Raw genomic sequence first — 21,712 nt, forward strand, 5'->3', positions numbered from 1 at the left:
ACTGGGAGGCAGAGCCAGGCCGGGCCGGGCACTGTGAGGCAGGAAGTAAGCGAAGGGTCAGGGATACAGGTGGGGGCTGTATCGCTCCTCGGAGAGGGTTCAGAAGACTGGAGCTGAATCTGAGTCCGGGCCCTTTTGAGGCCTAGAAACGGGGACAATTCAATGAGTTAACGTGCACACTGTAAAATGTGTCAACATAGGCTTAGATAGGTCTAACATTCGTTGTTTTCACGAAGACTGGAAACTGGCATACTAGAGATGGACACAACTGTAATTGCGTCTTTAATCGATCAGAGGGGAATACATGCATATCGATCATGCACATATAGCATAAGATGGGGAACACGTAGGCACATACAACATGGCAAAATTTACTTTTCCACACTGTGATGAGCATTGCTACAGCTCAAGTCATGAAACAATAACAGAGTTTCAGTAACTTATATATATATTGCATAACTTGTCAGAACTGTCCTGGACTATATTTGGTCACAGTCAGAGACTTGGGCATGGACTGGTCCCTGAGTAGAAAAAGTAAGCAGAGAGAGGAGGTCAGCAGTGCCCAGGATCACACAGAGAGTCAGAGGAAAAAAGGGATTCAAAGTGGATGCCTGCCAAGGGAACAAGATGGTAAAGACTCAGAAAGGACAGGCACTCATGGGGTGATTTAGCATTCATAAAAGCCAACACCCAAAGACAGGAGTTCGAGACATATATATAACAATAACAATAAAGGGAACGGGGGGTAAAGCCCTCAGAAGCTCCATATGGTAAGACTGAAGCTCAGTAAGTTCCTCACCCACAATTGCTGTTACAGATTCTGATTGCAACTACCCACATATAGGACATATTTGCAAAAGCAGGGTCTGTGGAGCTGATACCTATGGTGGTGATATAAATGTAACTCAAAGACAATACTCACAGTGAACAAGAACCACCTCCTAGGCTGACCACGGATCTTGGAGATCAAACAGGAACATGCAAGGAGGTAACAGCAAGGGGGTAGAACTAAATACACAACACTGGTAGACAAGGAGTTAGCAAGGAGGAGTGCCTAATGGGCAAGGAGGATCAATAAAGGGCACGCCTGGCACAAAGCAAGTAACAAACATACAAGGAAACTAGAAGCAAGACAGCAGGAATAAAAAGAACAGCAAACTAGGAACCGGGACAAAGGTAACGGAAAGACATGCAGGGTTTGGGGAAAGGTGAATACAGAAGGAGAGAGGCTGAATGGAGCACTAGAGGAGTATTGGATTTGGAATCAAGGAAATAAGGTAGCACTGCAGGCAGTCCTAGTTCAGAAACAAGGAATGAGCTAAGCTCAGGAATTAAAATAGAGCTGAAGACAAGACTAGTTCAGCGACAAGGAATAGCATTAGCTCTAGAATCAAGGAATCTCATTCGGGACAAGGAATAGCTATATCTCTGGAATCTAAGTAGCACTTGGCAGGCAGTGCTAGTTTTTTAAACAGGAAATGTCTAGAGCTCAGGAAACAAGGAGTCAAGAGAGCACTGCAAGCAGTGCAAATCAGGAACAAGGAAAGCTGCTGCTCAGGAACAGGAACAAGGAATAACTATAGCTCAGGAGCTCAGGAAACAAGGTAGCACTGCAGGCATTGTTAATTCAGGCACAAGGAACAGCTATAGATCAGGAATCAGGCAATCTCAAAAGCTCAGTAAACAGGGATAAGAAAAGCTCAGGCAACCAGGATCGGTCTCACCAGAACACGGCTACAATGACCAACGCTGGGCTGAAAGGAGTTTGGGCTTAACAGAGCTCAAAGTAATCACATGCACCAGGTGTGAGCAGGCTAGCTGCAGTCAGCCCCGGGTGAGCTAAATTCTTCCACCCATCCTTGGCCTGCAGGGGTGGAGGTGAAGCAGTAGCAAGGAATTCTAGGTGATGGAGTTTCAAGCATGAGCAGGCTGGCTTCCACAAAACCTGGCATGGATTTGGACTGGATGCAATTTCCAAGTAGCATCGAAATGGCTGGAAGTCACTATATATCCATGCAGGGGAGTGTCCGGAAGATTATTAGTACACTGGAATGTCACACAATTTGGCCCCCTGTTGGTGGGCATGAGAGTACAGGGAGAGAATCATGACACTAAACAAACTATAACTTACAACAAAAACAGCTTAATAGTAATCACATAGGCAAACCCAATGCATTTACCAATGATTGTTGGATTCGGGTTTTTGTTTTTGAGGTCACTTCCTAAGCACTTGGGGCCTCATTTACGAGGCCGGGCGTCACTTTTACGCCGCCGGTGCGTTACTTTACTTTTTGTGACGCACCAGTGGCGTAAAAAATGCGCCTTGTTGCGCCATATTTACAAAGTGACGCATATAGGTAGATGTGTCATTTTGTAAACCCATGCCCCATATTATACCTGTGCCAGGTATAATGTATGCAAGGGGGGCGTATTGACGCAAGAAAGCGTCATAGAAGTGACGCAGTGAAATCTATGAGATTTCCCTGCGTCACTTCTAGGACGCAAATGGGTCAATTTCTAACACCTGCCTCACAGCAGGCGTAAGACTGACGCATTGCTGGAGTTGCGGCACTTTTGTGACACACTCCAGCAATGCGTCACTTTTGCGCCATACAGAAACATCAGAAATACTGAGGTATCTGTAACCCCTTGTGACATGATGAGTCATACAGTAAATATGACGCATCAAACATGTCGCAAGGAGGGCGCACTGAGAAGTGATGCATCGCTGCTTTCACGCAGCAATGCGTCACTTCTTATAAATGAGGACCTTGGTTTGTAATGTTTTTTAATCGCATGATGTATCTGTAAATTTTGGTCTAAGATTGCTGGACTTTTGTTTGTTTCTTTGACACACAAGTTGCCCGTCATACACTTGGTGGGATACGAGATGACCACACACTCTGGGGCTAATGAGCTAGGGTTCCACTGACCCGTTGATGACATCACATTTTCAAATTTTATTGCGGGTACCCCTGATGAAGGGTTATATACCCGAATTGCATTGGGTTCTGGTGGACCAAGAAGTCTATCGCCATACATGAATTTGAATTTTCAATGGAATTGATGATGGAGTATACAAATGATATATACTGAAGATTTATGCACCTAAACAACAAGTAAAGAAGTGAAATTGAAGAACTTCAACACATCTTTTGCGGATTTATTAAGATTTTGGTAGAGCATCACAAGACTGGTTAGCCTGCCGGTTACCAGCAATTTCAACTAACACGTATGAAGCTCAGGTGTAATTGAGATGCCTTATTCTACATCAATGTTGGATACTGCAACCTTTTCATAACATTTTAATTTAATTTAATTTTATAATTACTTTTCTTTTTTTCCATTGTATCGACCAGCAGTTCAAGACGGTTTGATCTATTTAGAGCTTTATGTAAATGTGTGTATTTCTCTCCTTTTAACTCTTTCTGCGTGTGCTGCATTCTTCAGCACACATTAAAAGAGAAAAACGCCTCTGAGGATTGGTTTGTCACAGGAAGGTGCCCCTTAATGCGCAAAAACAATCCTGGCTGTAACATAGGCACCCTTGCAGCGTGGTGCATGGGAGCCTCGGTTGACTCCTCAGGGGTAGAAGAGGAATGCACCAGAACTTAGTCAGTATGGCAAATTCCTGCCCTCTCCATGTGAGTGGTCTTGCTGCATTGTGTTGTGTCAAATCTTTGTAAATCTTCCCCCCCAAGTGTAAGTACCTTGGTGGCCTTCGGTCCGGGCTTGAGAATCATTGATGATGTTCGCTTCCCAACGACGTCTTCACTGATACGCTGATCCTCAACCTCCTGGCAGCAAAAAGAAGAAAATCATATAGGGCAGTGATAATCAATGTAACTAACAACATATATATATATATTGTTTAATTCAATAAAATCATAAACTCATATATAAGATTAGTAAAGTACATGTGGTGCTATAACATAACAATTCTATCTGTGCAGTACATTTTTTTTAATAATCGATAAATGTTTGTGTCCGACAGAGCTCAATAGAGCCGCAGTTGTTAAGCAGGGCTTGAAGGCCATCTTGCAACCCAAAGTACCCTTTTCATACAATTTGCCATTAAAAGTTTAGTCTTTCCTCTTTAGCCACGGAACAGTTCCAAAACCAAGCATTGGCAATGCCAAAATATTTGGCTTTAAAGGAATGTTGTATGCTATTGTGAAGCATCACAAATAAATAGCACGGGAATAGATGTATTTGTGTGGAAGCAAAGCTCTGTAGAATAATATTGGTGTATTGACGTAGGTTAAAAGGTCAGGTGACAGTTGAGTTGGGAAGCCAGAGATAAACATTAATTTAGGTTCATGCCTGCCCTCCTCCCATCTGTGCTACTGCCAGTAAAAAAACACCATACCTTTTCTAGTTATTTAAGACACTTTTAAAGTGTAACAATGTCATGTATGTACCCCTGAAAGTTCAAGCTCAGGCAGCTGAATAAATAAACACAATGTTCACAGCTGTGTTGAGGGCAAGCACTTCTTTGTGGAGGCACACAACTCCTGCCCAATCAAAACATGTACTCCTGGCTCCCAACATGTGTCTGGAGCCAGAGCCTCTCCCTAGTGATGCTCACGTAAGTGTCTGGCAAAAGTTAGGCCAGCTTCTTCTGATATCTTTTTATGGAACCAGCAGAAAGAACATTCTTATGACGCTCAGTCCTGTCACTTGTTTGATGGTTCCCTCAGGCAGCGTGGCATGGCTGACATCTTAGACGCGTCAGCCAGAAGATCAGCAGGTTTGACGGAAACGATGGTGGTTAAGTCAACGACATTGGAGATAAACTGAAGCGGCCTCTTTTAGATAGTTTGAGAGCGGCTTTTAAGTCTATGTTCATCCATTCTGTAGTAACTTCTAGATCTGCAATGGCTTTGCTTAGTTGTAGGGTCCAAGGATTTTTAAGGTCTTCCGTAACTTTAATCATTTCATGCAGGTGGTACTTCTGGGTGTGGGCTTTAGATTTCAAGATGCTATAGCGGAGTGTTATGGATGCAGCGCTGCATGCATATTCCTGGATTTGCTAAGCCAAATGCCAAATGGGCTTGTGATTTTCTTGTGTATTTAGAAGTGAGAAGACTTATTGTACATTTTGCATTAAATTGAGTCCAGCAGGGATGTTGGGTGTATAAAAGCAATGGAAGAAATTTGGCTTTGAGGATGGAGTCTACTGTTGAGCTATACAGCTGAGCATTTTACATGAAAAATATCGAGACCAATGCTTTATTCTGTCTGGTTGCCGGTTTGTATCGTGGGGAGCCATTGTTAGAAAGCCATATTCCTGGAATACGTGAGTGCGCAAAACACAATGGCCACTTCCCGGCCAGTTTTTGACGAATACAATATGAATTCCTGTCAGAATATTTCTTTATAATATTGTAGCAGTGCTCTGAAGATCTTACCTATTGCTGTGTTGGTTTTCCTGGTCAGCACAACATTGGAAGCTGTGTTTTCTTTCCTCCTGCTTCAACTTCGAACTCTGCTTCAAGGTACTGCCCAGCTTTCCTGTCAGGGGAGTGGAGTATTGCTCTGGCAAGGGCCTGGCTTCGGCCTAACCACTTCCATAGTCTGTTTTAGCTGCCTCACCATCCTTTTTTTAAGCATTTTTTCTGCAGTAATCTCCTTTTCCTTCACTTTGAATTTATTTACAGCCTTAATTTTTTTTATAATAGGAAAATGGAGAATAAAAAAGTGCAAACGCCTCAAAATAGGTGGAAACAACATATTTCTCCTACTCCAATACAATCTAAAGTGGTGGAATCTAGTGAACCTTCCTTAGCATTAATTCTTGATGAAATTCAAGCACTTAATTCTAGCACTGATACAATAGCATCAGAGATTACAAGCCTATGCAAAGATATGGCTAGTATGTCAATGAAGGTTTCAGATAATTCAAACAAAATCCAGGACAAGGAAGTTACAATTGATGCCTTTGCACCTCCTATGTCTGCTCTCCTTATGGGTTTTCAACATTTTAACAGGCAATACAACTTACATATTTTTTATTTCCCAGAAGATGTTGAAGGTTCCAATTGCAGACTATAATTGGAGAATTTTATACCTGGTATTTTGAATATCAAATTTCCAGAGAAATGTAAAATAGATAAAGCACATTACGTTCTGTCTCATCGTAATCCTCACCACGCCAAACCAAGACAAATGATTTTCAAGGTTTTACGTCGCCATCATTTGATTTTGATAAGGAAAGCAGCGCAGGAAATTCCTTCCTTAATGGTCAATGGTAGTACAAATGTTAATCACCAAGACTTTGCCAAGGATACTGTTAACACTCGCAAGGAATTAACAGACACTCATCCACGATTAAGAAGTCTTGATCCTTCAACAATGCAAATTTGGAAAGATAATTTTTCAAAGTCCTTCCAATGACCTGATGACTTAAGATTATTCCTGGATCAGCATTCACAGCATTCTATGGATACTCATGAATCTGCTACTTGAACATTAGTCTAATATGTATTTTTGACTAATTTACTGTTTATTTTCACACAGAGCTCAAATGGTTCGGTCATGCTTGAAAAGCGTGTGTCCGTTTCAAACCTGCTATTAATGTTTTTTTGTTGTCGTCTTTTCTATGTTTGCTTGTCTTCTCTTTTGTCCTTCTTTCTTCCTTAACCCTTTTTTAGAGCTACTATTCTTCATGTTCTTCAAATTTTTCTCCTCTTCTTTTCTTTTCTTTACTCTCTAATTTACTATGGCTAATGTTCATAACGTTAAAATAATCTCTTTGAATGTCAAGGGTTTACGACGTCCTGTAAAACATACAACAATTCAAGATATCGGAAGCTGTAAGGCAGATATTTGCTCCATACAGAAAACGCATATTGAAGACAACGTTTTAGATGAAATGAAAAAAAAGTGGGTTGATACTATTATACCTTCTCCTGCAAAGTGTAATAGAAATGGTGTTGCTATTCTTTTCGGGAAAAAAATACATTGTCAAATTAAGTAAATCCTCGGATTCAGAAGGTAGATATCTCATAGCAAAAATTTAAATTCATGATACAGTTATGGTTTAATCAATGTGTATGGTCCAAAGGCTGAAGACCCTATTTTTCGGTCTACTCTAACTACTAAGTATTTCTAGTTGGAGGAGATTTCAACATCATTTTTGATCCTTTATTAGATAGATCTTCTCTCACTAAATTTCGACCTCCTAAAGCATTTTCTACTTTTAAATCTTTTTTTTAAAACTACAAAATTGGTGGATATCTGGTGATTGCATTTTCCTTATGGAAAAGAATGTTGACCTTTTTCTCTAACCCACATAACTCACATTCAAGACTTGATTATTTATTCATTTCCAGACAACAAATTAATTCTGCTGTTACTCCTACTATTGGCAATATTGATATTTTGGATCATGCCTTGATTTCCATTGTTCTACAATTTAATTCAAATTCTAAAGAACAATCCAGATGGCGCATTAATACTAGTATTGTTCTCAATGAACAAAATAAACCGAAAATTTTAAATACACTTCAAGAATACCTCCAACTCAAATCAGGAGGCTCTACATCTATGGTGTCCAGATGGGACGCTTTTAAATTGTAAAGCCTATATCAGGGGTGCATCCATTTCTCTCATGGCACATGAAAACAAAACATTCAATACAAGAATTAAGGAATTGGATAAACAAATTACAAAATTTGAGACACTTTTTTTTTCCTCTCATGACCCTCAATATTGATTTTAATTCGATCCTTAGCAAAAGACCTGATGTTCAACTCTCTAACTCTAAAGCCAAATTCTGTTTTAAAGCTAACAGAGCTGGACGGCTTTTGGCCAACTATTTACGTATCCAAAAAATAAAACACAAATAAATTAAATTCATGGCCCCAATGGTAAAATTGCATTATCGCAATATGATATTGTTAATGAATATTTAAATGATTACGCTACTCTATATAATATACATACATTTGATGATCCTTCTTTAATTGACTCTTTTTTTATCTAAATGCGGTTTACCCAATGTTTCTCAAATAACTAAAAATAAATTAGATTTACCCATTACTGAAGATGAAATTTTATTAGCCATTAAGGGCCAGATGTAGGTAATTCTATTTTACCGATTCATAAATACCGAATTTTACCGATTCGGTATTTATGAATCGGTAAAATAGAAGGGGGGAGATGTAGGTGAAATCGGTAATTGAATTACCGATTCTGTAACAATCGGTATTTACCGAATCGGTAAATACCGATTTGGTAATGCCCATTGATTCCTATGGGCATTGAAGCCCATAGGAATCAATGGGCATTACCGAATCGGTATTTACCGATACGGTAAATACCGATTCCAGCAAGGGTGTAGGGGATGTCACTTTGACACCCTCTAGCACCCCAAATACTGGCATGTGTGCCATGGCTGTCTGCCACATGGCATAGGTGTGCATGCACACATGTGCATGCACACCTGCATTCGGTATTTTACCTCCTTGCATGTGAGAGATTATTAATTTTGATGGGTCAGGTCGGGTCAGATAGAGAAGATTGGTGACATCTACTAGCTTTGGCACGTTTGAGAATACCTCTACCATTAGATCCATAAGGATCAAGAGACTCAATGAAGTTTCAAAGATATACAAGGAGGCGTCTGACGTGCACTGGAAGCATCAGCCATCCGGCAACGTAAGGAGCGCAATTGGAAATATAGCCTTCTATTTTGTGCGAGGGCAGAAGCAAAGCACTCACGGCATCAGCATTGGCAGCGGGCTTCTGAAGCAGAGGTTAGGGTAGGAGAACACACCACTCAAGATCAAGGTCACCTCATTTGATTAAAATGAAAACCAAATTCTCTGCCTTTGTTTCTAAGTTTTTCTAAGTTTGAGGGTGCTTCAGGAATGTTGTTTCTGTGGCTCCTTGACACTTTTTAACCATTTAATAAAATTCTTGTGCTTACTCTAGTGACATGCTTAGTACACAACGCTGAATTCCCACGGAAAGAGGAAGCCAATTTGGAAAACCCCAAGCTGATATTTTACAGACCCCCAGTCTTCCAGCTATCTTGTCACAGAGGGAATCCACAAGGTGTCCACACTCATTGAATATAGATTCTGCCTTATCTATGTTCTCTTATAGCATCTGTATATTTGGGGACGACTTAGATGTAGATGGAAACCACACAGATGCCAAAATGCTTCATGTCCCCCACCTCACTTGCAGGAAAAGCTGGCTACCTCAACAGCTCAATTCCAGCAGCACTTTTCCTATCTGGATCTGCCATGTATTAACCATGGCAATCTTGGACGGGAAATTAAACAATTGTCCTCCATACAATGAAAGAAAACCTTTGGTACAAGTGGAACATTAGTTATTTTGTTCCAAAGATGGACCCGCAGCAACTGTTCCAATTTCCCAAATGCAGCGCCTGTCATACACACGCGAGCCGCTTCAGGGAAGAAAATGTCTCTGACATGGCAGCACACTCAATCGGGGGGCTAAGAAAGGCACTCTGTCTTTATTAAGTTAACTTCTATCAAATTTAAAGAAACAGGTCGAGCTCGTTCAATTCTGTGTCTTCTTATAGGAGATCAGTTTGCATAATTCAAAATGTAAGCTGCAGAGGTGGTGTGCGCTGTATCGGATAATAATGAAATTCTATTCAGCACACCACAGACTCAAATGGCACTTATAAAATGGGAGCAATTATTAACCAACTTCATTTTAATTACTGCATTGATCTTGGAGAGATGGCAGGCGAGTGATCAGGGCAGATTTACAAATTTTCACGCGGTTGTAGGCACGGAAACTGTACTAAATGCTCTGGCGATACCAAGAAAAGGGCTGAGGTTTGTATGGTCTGACTCTTAAATATCAATGCGATGGTGAGTGTGAGTATGAACGAAGCAACGACTTGTTACCCAAGCAGTGCCTTCAAACATCTTGAGGTCCAGCGGATCCCCTTGAAGTTTCCCATCGATGACCATCAGGGAGTGGCAGCTCGCGAGGGCTCCCAAGAGCGGCCCCCAGGGTAAGGCTGCACCAGAGCTGAATCGGTACACAGTCTGGAAACTGAAACAGAAACAATAGTGAGGACTCATGCTTGCCAGATATCAGGGTTAATGATATTGTTTTAAAAGAATAAGAAATACAGCATCAACATGTGTACGAAGTTGGGCCGTATCCTAGTGACTCAACAAAGGCGACTCTGTCCTCCAGCATTGAATTAAAAAAAAAATATCATATTTCAAAAATATCCATCACCAGTGAGTCTGACTCTCCACTATTGATTTTTTTTGTTAAATCTGTTTATTGGCATTTGTAAATTCAACAATACAATAGGCACATATATCGGATCATAAACAGCTCCTAAAGATATTTACGGGTGGTACTATCTCTGCGGCACAACGCGTTTGGAGCTCCATAACAGTACATTCACTGACTCTCCACCACTGATGATGGGATGCCCTTCATTTTGGTGGGGCCGGCCAGGCTGTAGAACTCCCTGCCTTCCCGTATGCGCCTGATCAATTCCGAACATGAATTCAGAAAGAGCCTGATCACTTGGCTTTTCAGCCAATGCTAACATCTCGGTTGTACCTCCCTCTCCCACTGTGACCGCGTAGCGCCGGGACACCTCTGCTTGAGTAGCTGTTGCGCTCTACAAATGCTATTATTATTCAAAGCTTAACCCTTGTAAACCACAGTTTCTTCTCATCTCTTCCTCTGGACATGTCTCTTCTGCTTATCCTCATTTTTCTTCAGGTGCTACTATCTGTTTCTACAACTCTTGGCTTGTCTCTGAACTTCACACTACAAACAAGTAAACTGATGGCTAGATGTTTATCTCAGCTTTACGGATTGTGGAGATTAAACCGTTTGCCGCCATCATCTGACTATGGTTATGTCCTGATCTCTTCAAGGCCAAACGGTGGTGCTACGCATAATGTACAATGCACTCTCATGGGACAACCACCCAGAAAGCTGCAGATGGCAGAGTTTGCAGACTACGAGCTTGGATGTGCTGTGCCTGGATATTCAAAAGTTCCACCATCTACATCTCTCTGCTCAGACTCTCTGCAGAATCCCTTACAGTGTGGGAGTTCCTCCCTCCATCAGAATCCACTTCCGGGCCAGTTCTTTGATTCACGCCCGCTGAGATGCCCTCATTCCTGCATAGTTTTCAGTGGTTAACTTAGTGCTGTTTCTACTGAACAGTTGCTGATATCTCAAGTTATTTATAATTCTTGGATCACAATGTGTCTGGATATTTTTCTTTTACATTTAATTAATTCATTAACTTTTTTCTAGACTGTATGCCTCCATGTTGTCTTTGTGCTAAAGATGGCAATTTAAGGAGAAGTAAATACATGCATGTGTACCTAATGCTACTTCTACCATTGGTTTTATCGGGCCAAACCCCTCTTTGCAAAAACCCCAATGAACTGCAAGTTGGAAGGATAAACAGCAAAAATTGAATAAAATTCGAAAGGTGCATTTGTTCCAGATGTCTGTATTTAAGTCGCGCCTACCTCCCACGGACATGTGTATTCGAACCTGTGCAGGATTAACCAGGTAAGACCTCTGTGGCTCGGTTTGTTTACAATCCATCCTCTGTTCACGTGTCTCATAAGGAAATGAATAAATCTACACTTACTCCTAGGGTGTGAGGGCCACGCTTATTACCTGAGACATCCAATGATGGCTTCAACCTACAAAAGCGAGATAAATTTACTAAAAGATGTCGTTAAACAGGCTCAGGTCTGTTCTTCATTGTTAGAATGCCTTGAATCACTTTTAAGTTAGAAAATATGTCAGCGATTGAAAGAAAGTTTTATCTCTGCTTGAAAGAGACTTGAGTCTATTCATCATGGCTGAAGACTATCACTTACGATTGAAGGCAGTTTTAAGATTGTCTTAAATGAGGGAAAGGACATCTTTCAGCCCATAAAACAGTACAAAGGGGATGAGCTCTTGAAGAGTTTTGTTAAATCAGGGCTTCAGTACCTCTTCTTAATTTGTGGGTATTATTTTGAATAGGAGTGGACGGAACTCGCGGAGTTTCACTTACATGACAATTCCAAGAGATTCCGTGGAGCTATGCGAATGGGCGGAATTGGCATGTTGTGCTGATTTTTAGCACCAGGAGCTTGGTCCACGCTGCGAAATCAGCGCCAATGGCACCATGCGGCGTGCCAGAGGGCGTCCGTCTTTGCTGTCACATGAGTCGATTTTTTACTCGAGCAGCAGTTTTGTCATCGTGGCCACCCGCATTGAGAAAATCTCACTGGGTGTCATATTAGCACCCAAATGTAATGTAATGTAATGTAAGTATACTTGTAAAGCGCACTGTTACCTCGTTATGTGGTGTCCTGGCGCTGTATACCGCTGGGGAACCCGTCCTGGCTTTCCCTGTGAGAGGGCACCCCAAGGTGAAGCCAGGCATCCCCGGCGTTGCTAGGGCCGTTGTGGAGATTAAGCAAGCTATTGCCCAGAGTTGCAGAGTGGGACCCATGGTTAGCGTAGGCACCTAAGCGAGAATTATCGAGTCCGCAGACATTGACCCAAGACCCTGCCGCGTCGGGAATTGAACCCTGGTCCTGGGCCGACCTCTGCTTCAGGGTCTGCCGCTTCTAACCAGTGAGCCACACTTCTCCACCCAAACATTGCACTATGGGATGTCAAGTATCGCGCATGCTCATCAACTTACCATTGGTGAGTCACGTGTGAGAAAAAACTCTGCCACGCAGTGATTGGCGGAGTTTTGCCAGAACTCTGCATTACAAGTGCAACACGGAGTAGGCAAAACTCAAGAATATTTGCTGGCAGAGCAGAATCTATCGCCCACTCCAAATTATGAAGTCTTAGCTGTGCAAATGATAGCTATAGACATTATGTTCACTGCATGATAATATAATACCTACGGGTGATGTAAAAGAAAGTTAAATCAAGAACCTGAAATTTCAATTTCTGTTCTTTAAGACACAGACCACATCTTCTCAAAACAATACAAGAAATTCCATTTAGGTGGTGTCCAACCTCACCTGTTCTCTCCTGAAGGGATGAGTCCCCACAGATCCAGGCCATCTTCTGTTAAGGTTCCTGTCTGTGGAAGAATATGAAATAATATTACTTATCTCACCTCTTCCAGAAAGTGTCACAGGAGGAAGATTCTAGGCATCCTGGAGCTGAATTATGTATTTTTCATCTCCTTACCAGATATGTCATGTGTTTAAAATTACATTTATTCGAATTCACTAGCTTGGACTTCCCATAATTTATTATAAATACATTTGGATTACTGAACCGTTGTGTTTGCAACCTTGATTTTTTAACCAAAATCCAAATTCACAATGGCATCATGTGATTTTGATTGCAAAGAATTTGTTAATGAAAATACACTGCTGGCAAGCCAGTCCAGGCTGGCCAAATTCTGACATAGGCACTGACTTTGGGAAGTGGATTCAAGACTAAAGACATGTGTCTTGTGAAGAGGCCAATGTTTTACTTTCTTGCGGGGTGATGGTAACGATTTCTTCACGCATACTTAGAGGTAAGCTCCCAACCCTCTTCACAGAAATATTATGGGCATTTTCTCCCCATCAGTTGCCAGATCCTGGAAAAGGGAATACGAAAGGCTATACCTTGCTAACCTGGTGGTCGAAGAAAGATATATGCAGTCTTTACCCTGCAGGATGTCACCACGCAGGTAAGTACTGCACAGGTAAGTACCACATAAGTGCGTACTGTGCACCCCCTCCGGTTGTATGTCAGCACAGCGGGGGCTATTACCACGCTGGCCATTACAACGCTGTTTTTACAACGCAAGTCGTTACAACGACTTGCGCTGTAAGCGCTGGATAGCGGAATAGTTTAATGTTCTATTCCAACTCGAGCCCACTTTACAGTAGGAAAGGTGTTGGAATAGAAAATTAAGCTATTCCTTGTCCAACAGCACCCTCCAGCGCAAGTCATTGAAACGACTTGCGTCATAAAAGCAGCGCAGTAATGGCAGCGCGTGGTAATGCCCGCGTTGTAAAGGCTGTTCCGCCCCTCTCATGCATCCTGACCAGATCTACATAAACTATACGCCAGTCTTCTTTTGGATGGTGTTTGCCTCTTCATTGCAAGTAACCTAGTCTAGGTTGCGATTCTGAATAGCAGATACATGAGGATCACACTTGCACGAAGTGGCGGGCCGCTCTGTTCCAGGACTGAATAACTTGTGAAGGATGCAAGTCACCCATTTACACAATGAGACCTCATATTCCCTACAGACTTTTGTAAGTGCATTGACAACTCTGATTTTCCTGCGATTAGGTTTGAAATCACCGCCAACCTACTCACTTCTCCGTGTGCACGGAGCCCTAATGCTAGAAATGTCACAATGAAAGAGTTGGGTATTGGTTGCCTCAAGGGATAACGATACAGTGAACAAGCACTCATAGACGGCTGATATACAGAATAAGCCCTCCGCCAACTCTCCATCTCTCTCCATTCCCCATACCCGCTACCCTGCCACTTACAGGTAGAACGTTCAGCAGATTTCCCAAGGATTTCCTGGCACAGCATATCCCGCTAGGTGGTCCTAATGACCAAGAAGTCCATTGCAAAGATGGGGTAGTTGACCTATGCTTCAGAGCAAGCTGGCCACACTCTGGGGTCATGGGTTAGAAGAATCAAACTGAAAGCTCTTGTATGTTCCTGACTGTGTGGGCAAAGCTAAACATTTGCCAAACTCTGGTGGAACGTGCTCATTATCCCAGTCCCTCCATACAAATCTGAACCCCAATCTGATGATTACAGGCTGCAGATCACCAATGAATATATACAAAAGCCCATGTGATTTCAAATCGGTGCATGCAAGGTGGCTTCAAGAAGCTGCATTTACCTTATCGAAGCAGACAATGTTGACTTGTCCCCATAGGTTGATCCGCTGAGGGCTGAAGCAGAAGATGCCCTTATTCTTCAGCCGTTTTTGGGCGTACATGATGCCCACCGCTAGAGCAGTCAGGAGAGCGGGTGGCACGGCTATGGTTATCATGATGATCCCAATGAATATCGTTTCCTCCGTGGATTTCTGGTGGTAGAAGGACACCACATTGTAAGCAACTACAATCGCAGACCTTATAGTTAGAATGTTTGACATGCTTAACACTGCAGATTGCAATGGAAAATTCTACCATATTCCTTTTATTTTGCATCCTTAAGTGAATAGAATGATATGCTTTTAGAAGACAATGAATACACAAACTGTATTAGCTCTGTGTGTACTACATCCATAGATGGGAGTTCAGGACTCCCCTGCAGGCACTGTCACCCACACCAGACACAGCCCACGCAAGCATCATATATGCCTTCCACTTCACTCAAGTGAACAGTGATGGCCCTTCCGCAGTCTGTGCGCACTAACTGTGGTGCATTTGGACTGAATTTGAAGAACGGATTCTTCCGATTGTGGGCAAACATGTGTCCTGATCCACAGTCACAGTCTTACTCTTAAGGATCGGTTTTGTTGGCTGATTCCACCCAAACCTCCAGTAACCATCCTCCGTGGGCTCCAGGGTCTCAATGTGATACCAAGTAGATTTGTTTCCCCTGTAGACCATTGGTGTGGACCTCTGATGTGGACCTCTGGTGTGGACCTCTGGTGTGGACCTCTGGTGTGGAACTCTGGTGTGGACCTCTGATGTGGACCTCTGGTGTGGACCTCTGGTGTGGACCTCTGGTGTAGACCTCTGGTGTGGACCTCTGGTTTGGACCTCTGGTGTGGACCTCTGGTGTGGACCTCTGATGTGGACCTCTGATGTGGACCTCTGGTGTGGACCTCTGGTGTGGACCTCTGGTGTGGACCTCTGGTGTGGACCTCTGGTGTGGACCTCTGATGTGGACCTCTGGGTTGGACCTCTGGTGTGGACCTCTGGTGTAGACCTCTGGTGTGGACCTCTGGTGTGGACCTCTGGTGTGGACCTCTGGTGTGGACCTCTGGTGTGGACCTCTGGTGTGGACCTCTGATGTGGACCTCTGATGTGGACCTCTGGTGTGGACCTCTGGTGTGGACCTCTGGTGTGGACCTCTGATGTGGACCTCTGGTGTGGACCTCTGATGTGGACCTCTGATGTGGACCTCTGGTGTGGACCTCTGGTGTGGACCTCTGGTGTGGACCTCTGATGTGGACCTCTGGTGTGGACCTCTGATGTGGACCTCTGGTGTGGACCTCTGATGTGGTGTGAGACCCTTAGTAAGGTATCATTGACTAATGATTTTTTAAAATGGTTTTGAGCTTCAGCCTGTAGTGCCCAATTAAATAAAATCAGCTGCTACAGACGGCTGAGGTAAGAGTAGGTGCACACATGTGTGGGTTGAGTCAGGAAGACTATTGACTATCTGTGCATTGGTAGCTCTGTGGCAGATGGGGCCAAGTCTGACATTAAATATCTCAATTGGGCACTTAAAGGAAATGCAACAGTCCTTTTGGGTAAAGTGTAACATATGTTTTCTATTTTGCACATGTCATGTTTGAACTGCATAACACTGTAACTTTAGTTTGGAACATGAAACTAGGATCAGACATGTTAGGGACTTTATGGCTGCAGTCGCGTATGGCTTGTCTATCCAGGACCAACGCCACTTTACATCTGCACACCCTTTTGTTAAATAATTTGAAATACTGTACAAGGATGCCAACAAGTATTCCATTTGTGCTCTATGAATGAGAGATTTGTTCCATGTGTGATCTAGAACCACGAGTACAGTTTCCAGTAGAAATGTGGAAAGACTCATGACATCTCATAAACCCAAGAAGAAGGAGGTCTATGGCATTCTTTCTGAGCTGAAAGCGGTGCTTATATGTTGCAGGCGGCTGATGGTCCTGGGCACACTCAGAGTAGTACAGTTTAAGTTATCACAGTGGTATTGAGTTAAAAATTAGAAATTAATTTGGTTTGTTTTTCTAATTTGTATCAATGTTAAACCCAATCGGGAAGACCGTGGGTGTACGTATATTGTACATCTGACATTACATTGTACACATGGAAGCTTTAGTCCTGGGCCTTGTCAAGCTAACATGCTCCAACAGAACATCCATGATTGCCTCCCTCCCACAAATGGGTGCTGCTATAGCCGGGCCAGACGGGCAGCCATGCACACTATTTCTGTGTGCATGGCTTATGAAAATGAGTCCCTGGCCTTCACACTTGTCCAGTGACCATGTGTCCTTCCACTGCTGCTGGTGTTTGCAGCACATCCATGTTGATCTCTGGCATAATCCTGGTTTGTGAGGAAGCCACCAAGAAGGGAAATTCAGCCTGCCAGGCAGAAGAAGAACCACCTAGAGCCAAAGTCATACCCTAGCCTCTCCTAAGCCTCAATGTTCCACTGCCTTGCAAGCCCTAAGCCCTATCTCAGGTTTTATTTATTTATTTATTGAAGTTTTGTATAGCGCTAGCTGGACCCGAGGGTATCAGAGCGCTTCAGAGCATGTACCATTATGAGCAAACAAGTTCAGTACGGAAAACGAGAGCAGAGAAGCAACAAAAACCGAGACAAAAAACACCTTCAGTATACCAACTCAAAGGCAATATGTAAACAGTTGCGGAACATATCTCCAGGTGGAGGGGTTTCAAGAAGTGGAATAGTAATCCTTCCCCAAGTCTTTTCTGGGTTACTGTTTACGGTCGAGGGCGCTCTAGGAAGAGGACTTTGAGAAGTGTCTTGAATTTCGGGAAGGAGGTAGTCATTCTGATGTGAGGTGGGATGGAGTTCCAAATCTTAGGCGCATTACCCGCGAAGGATTTATTTGCCGTTTTGAGTTTCCGAGATTTCATTGGGATGAGTAGAAGCGTGTTAGAGCTTCTGAGGTTCCTGGACTGACCGGCCCTTTTGAGTTTGGCGGCCAAATATTCAGATTTGCCTGTGTGCAAGGCTTTATGCGTGAGACAAGCTGTGCGGAAGCTGGCTCGTTGATCAATAGGAAGCCACTTCAGTTCCCTAAGTGCCGGAGAGATGTGCTCTAATTTCTTCATTCCTGTGACCATTCTTGCTGCGGCGTTGAGGGCAGTGGTCAGGGGACCTAGGTGAGATTTTGCTGAACCGGTCAATGCTGCGATTCCATAGTCAATTCTGGAAAGCACCAATGCCTGCGTGGCCTGCTTAAGATCTTTTGGAGGGAGGAAGGGTTTTATTCTGTACAGCAGCTTCAGGTTTAAGAACGCGCTTTTTGCGGTTTTAGAGATGTGTTTTTTCATGTCCAGCTTGGGGTCGAGGGTAATCCCTAGGGATTTCACCGAGTCCGTTGGCGCAAGGGCCCCATTGAGGGCGTCTATGGCTTTGCACCATTCTTCGACTTGAGGGTTTTTGTCTCTATTAGAGATGAGGAGAACTTCTGTTTTCTCTTGGTTGAGTTTGAGGTGGTTCATTGAGAGCCACTGTTGGACCGCTATGAGCGCGACGTTTAGTCTATGGATGTCTTCGATCGAGGTAGTTTCCAGATAGAGTTGTGTATCGTCCGCATAGAGGTGGAAGGGGATGTTGGAGTTCCTTAGAAGTGTGGTCAGGGGTTCCATGTAGATGTTGAACAGTTGTGGAGAGAGTACTGACCCTTGTCGAACTCCTCTACTGACGGGAAGGGGGTCAGACTCAAAGTTGTTGATTTTTACTCTTTGTGTGCGGTTGTGAAAGAAGGAGAAGAACCATTTCAGTACCGTCCTTCCAATGCCTGCTCTCTCCTGGAGGACTTTGAGGAGCAGGGTGTGGTCAACTGTGTCAGGACTAGGGCGGCTTGCGGTCTAGGGCCCGCCGCATCCTGTAGGCACATACGCCTGTTCCTGTGCGACCAACCCTTATGTGGTAAAAGCCATAGAGTAGCCCCTGGAGGATTGTGGTGGCGACAATGTTTAAAGATGCATGTTCTTGTGTCCTAGTATGTTTGTTCTCTTTACTAACTTTTTCCCACTCAGGATGCGTGAGATTTGGCATCTCACGCGAGATTCGTGAGATTTGGCATGGGCGTGCCTACGATGACGTCAGCGGCCGCGCCCAGTTCCCCGTGCTCACTATTCAGCGTCTTTTGGTGAAGGAGGAAGAGGATCTTGGGGCTCCGTTTCTCGGCGTGGCCAGCTTTCTTCTTTTGATTGGTGGAGAGTTCTGGGTGCCTGAATACTGCTACAACGCTCGCTGAGCTGCAGGAGGAGTTTAGAATCTGCGGAGGCTTCTCTTCTTGATCGGCTCCCGGTGAGGCTAGCTTTTGGGGGTTACCTGTCACTAACCCAGATTCAGAAGTAGAGTAGGTCGTACTCTACAGGTAAGATTGCGAATCTTGTTAAAACCATCAGTGAATTATTAGGAACATTCGTTTTGATTCTCAAGATCATTACCATATTCACAAGTGTGATTCTTGTTCAGTAGAAATTCTATGCATGTTTTCTCTAGCTCATTACCATATTGATGAGTGTGATTCTAGTTCTATAGTAGTTCCATGAATGTTGTTGTGAATACTTTTAAAGTCACATAAAATAAGGAAATATAAGACTTTGATTGTTTAGGTGATTGAAAACCTAGTCATAGAAAGACCTAAACTAAATTCTGCTGCTTATGTCTTTGAGCAGTTGATACTGAAGTGAAGTATTATCGCCACAATATAGCGGATCTAAGAAAGGCCAACTAAGAGTCTGATTGTCTGAATAAACGCAAGCCACGAAGCTCTTAAGCTAGTTCCTGATTGAAGGACAGAATCTGATGTACTAATTTACGTCTTTGTGCAAAGGAAAGTGCGTGTATTTTTGTTTGTGAGTAACTTTTCCTTTTCAGTTCTCCTTCCCAGCTGTTCCCTTCCTAATTCCCTGTCCCCCCCGCTTAATCACTTCAATACTCTGTGTAATCATTACAATCAGAGTTGGAGGTATTGAGAGGTGGGCCCCTTATATCATCACTCAAGACCCTGAGTAGGAAGCAACCTGACAGAATAGTGAGCCCACGAATAGTATTCCTCCCGGTCTGAGAGTTTTGACATAATGGCCACCATGGATGATTTAATGAGGTTATTGTTCAGATGCAAACAGATTTAACTAAAGCTAGGAATGCCACTGCAATGCTCTCTGATAAAGTAGATAGAATACAGCGATTAAGTACTCCGCTTCCTCCTGATACACAGAGTATAGAAACAAAGTCTTCCATGAATATTTCTGTAACTGTTCCACCTCAAATCCCTTTAGCACCACCTGAACGCTTTTCCGGAGACCCCTCCAAAGTGCAATTTTTTTTAACTCAAATCGAATTGCATTTTACTTGTAGACCAACTGCCTTTCCTGACCCCCAAACCAAGATTGCCTTCTTAATTTCTTATCTTTCGGGGGATGCTGCCAATTGGGCGGTTCCGTTGGTTCGACAAGACAGTCCTCTGTGGGACAATTGGCGACGTTTTGTTGAAGAGTTTAAGAAAATCTTTGACAGGCGAACAGTGACTCTATCTGCAGATCGCAAACTATTACAGCTTCGACTAGGGAATAGAGACCTCATTTCCTATTTGTCACATTTCAATAGGTTAATTGCAGAATCCTCGTGGCCTGAAGAAAAGAGGGCAGCACTCTTTTATCAAGGGTTAAAAGATGATCTGAAAGACGTTCTTGCGCAAATCGATCCTCAACCAACTACTTGTTCAGAGTTAGTCAATCTAACTTTACGTCTGGATCATAGACTGTCCGAAAGAAGAACTGACAAGAAACAATATGATAAATCAAGTTGGAAGTTCGACAGTAAACCCAGAAGTCAAGTTAGTAGTTCAGAAACAGCTACAGAACCAATGGAAATCGGGACTCCTAGGCAACCATTGTCTAAAGATGAAAAAGATAATAGACGTAAAAATGGCCAATGTCTTTATTGTGGATGAAAGGGACATTTCGTGAAAGATTGCACAATAAAACCTAAAGGTAAGACTGTGAGTGCTAACAAGTCTGTGGCTGTGACTACAACTGAGCAAACGTCGGGAAACTATTGTGCTCAAGATGTTTAGAAGAGGATCTCTTGGGAACCATTGCCTTCCCTTCAATAAATTCCTGTGTATCCAACTATAAAGCTCACTTCCGTTTGGCAGTACAAATTCAGTTGACGTTAAAAATATACCAAATAGAAGTCCTAATAGACTCAGGCGCAACAGGGAATTTCGTAGATTTTGAAACAACTCAACGGTTACAAATTGCTTGTGAGAAAAAGGTCACTCCAGAAATTGTGCAAGCAGTAGATGGCAAAATGTTATCTGGAGGCCCTGTTACCATGCAAACGTCTAAAATTCATATGTTCTGCATAGATGCAAATAACCAACAGCATAAAGAGGAAGTTCATTTCGATGTAATCCAAGCCCCACAATATGGCTTTATTTTAGGAATGCCTTGGCTTTGCTTGCATAACCCTTTAATAGAATGGCAAAAAAGAGAACTTGCTTTTCTTTCTCAATATTGTCACTCCACATGTTTAAAGACCAAAGAATCTACGATGGGACAAATTGCAACCACGGAAGAGAAAGAAACCGTGCTACCAACTCCCTATGAGGAATTTAAAGAAGTCTTCAGTGAAGCAAAAGCAGCGACCCTCCCTCCTCATCGGTCATACGACTGTCAAATTGATCTTGTGCCTGGTTCATGTGTGCCTAACTGTCGGATATATGCATTATCAGAAAAAGAAAACCAACATTTGAGACAATATCCTGATCAGTACTTGGAAAACGGATTCATACGCCCATCTAAGT

The 21,712-nt window shown here is 43.0% G+C and overlaps 1 protein-coding gene across 1 annotated transcript in view; it reads right to left on the reverse strand.

The window, feature by feature from the left end:
• Positions 1-21,712, reverse strand: part of LOC144770986 (putative cation-transporting ATPase 13A4) — a 722,230-nt gene that overhangs the window by 264,815 nt on the left and 435,703 nt on the right. The window contains exons 12-15 of the mRNA XM_078655855.1: positions 14,864-15,052; positions 13,017-13,078; positions 9,894-10,044; positions 3,711-3,797 (exon numbers count right to left, since the gene is read on the reverse strand). Coding sequence (XP_078511981.1) covers positions 3,711-3,797; positions 9,894-10,044; positions 13,017-13,078; positions 14,864-15,052 — 489 coding nt within the window. The remainder of the gene's footprint in view (positions 1-3,710; positions 3,798-9,893; positions 10,045-13,016; positions 13,079-14,863; positions 15,053-21,712) is intronic.

Source organism: Lissotriton helveticus, chromosome 7, assembly GCF_964261635.1.
Source record: "Lissotriton helveticus chromosome 7, aLisHel1.1, whole genome shotgun sequence".
In the NCBI taxonomy this organism is placed as follows: Eukaryota; Metazoa; Chordata; class Amphibia; order Caudata; family Salamandridae; genus Lissotriton; species Lissotriton helveticus.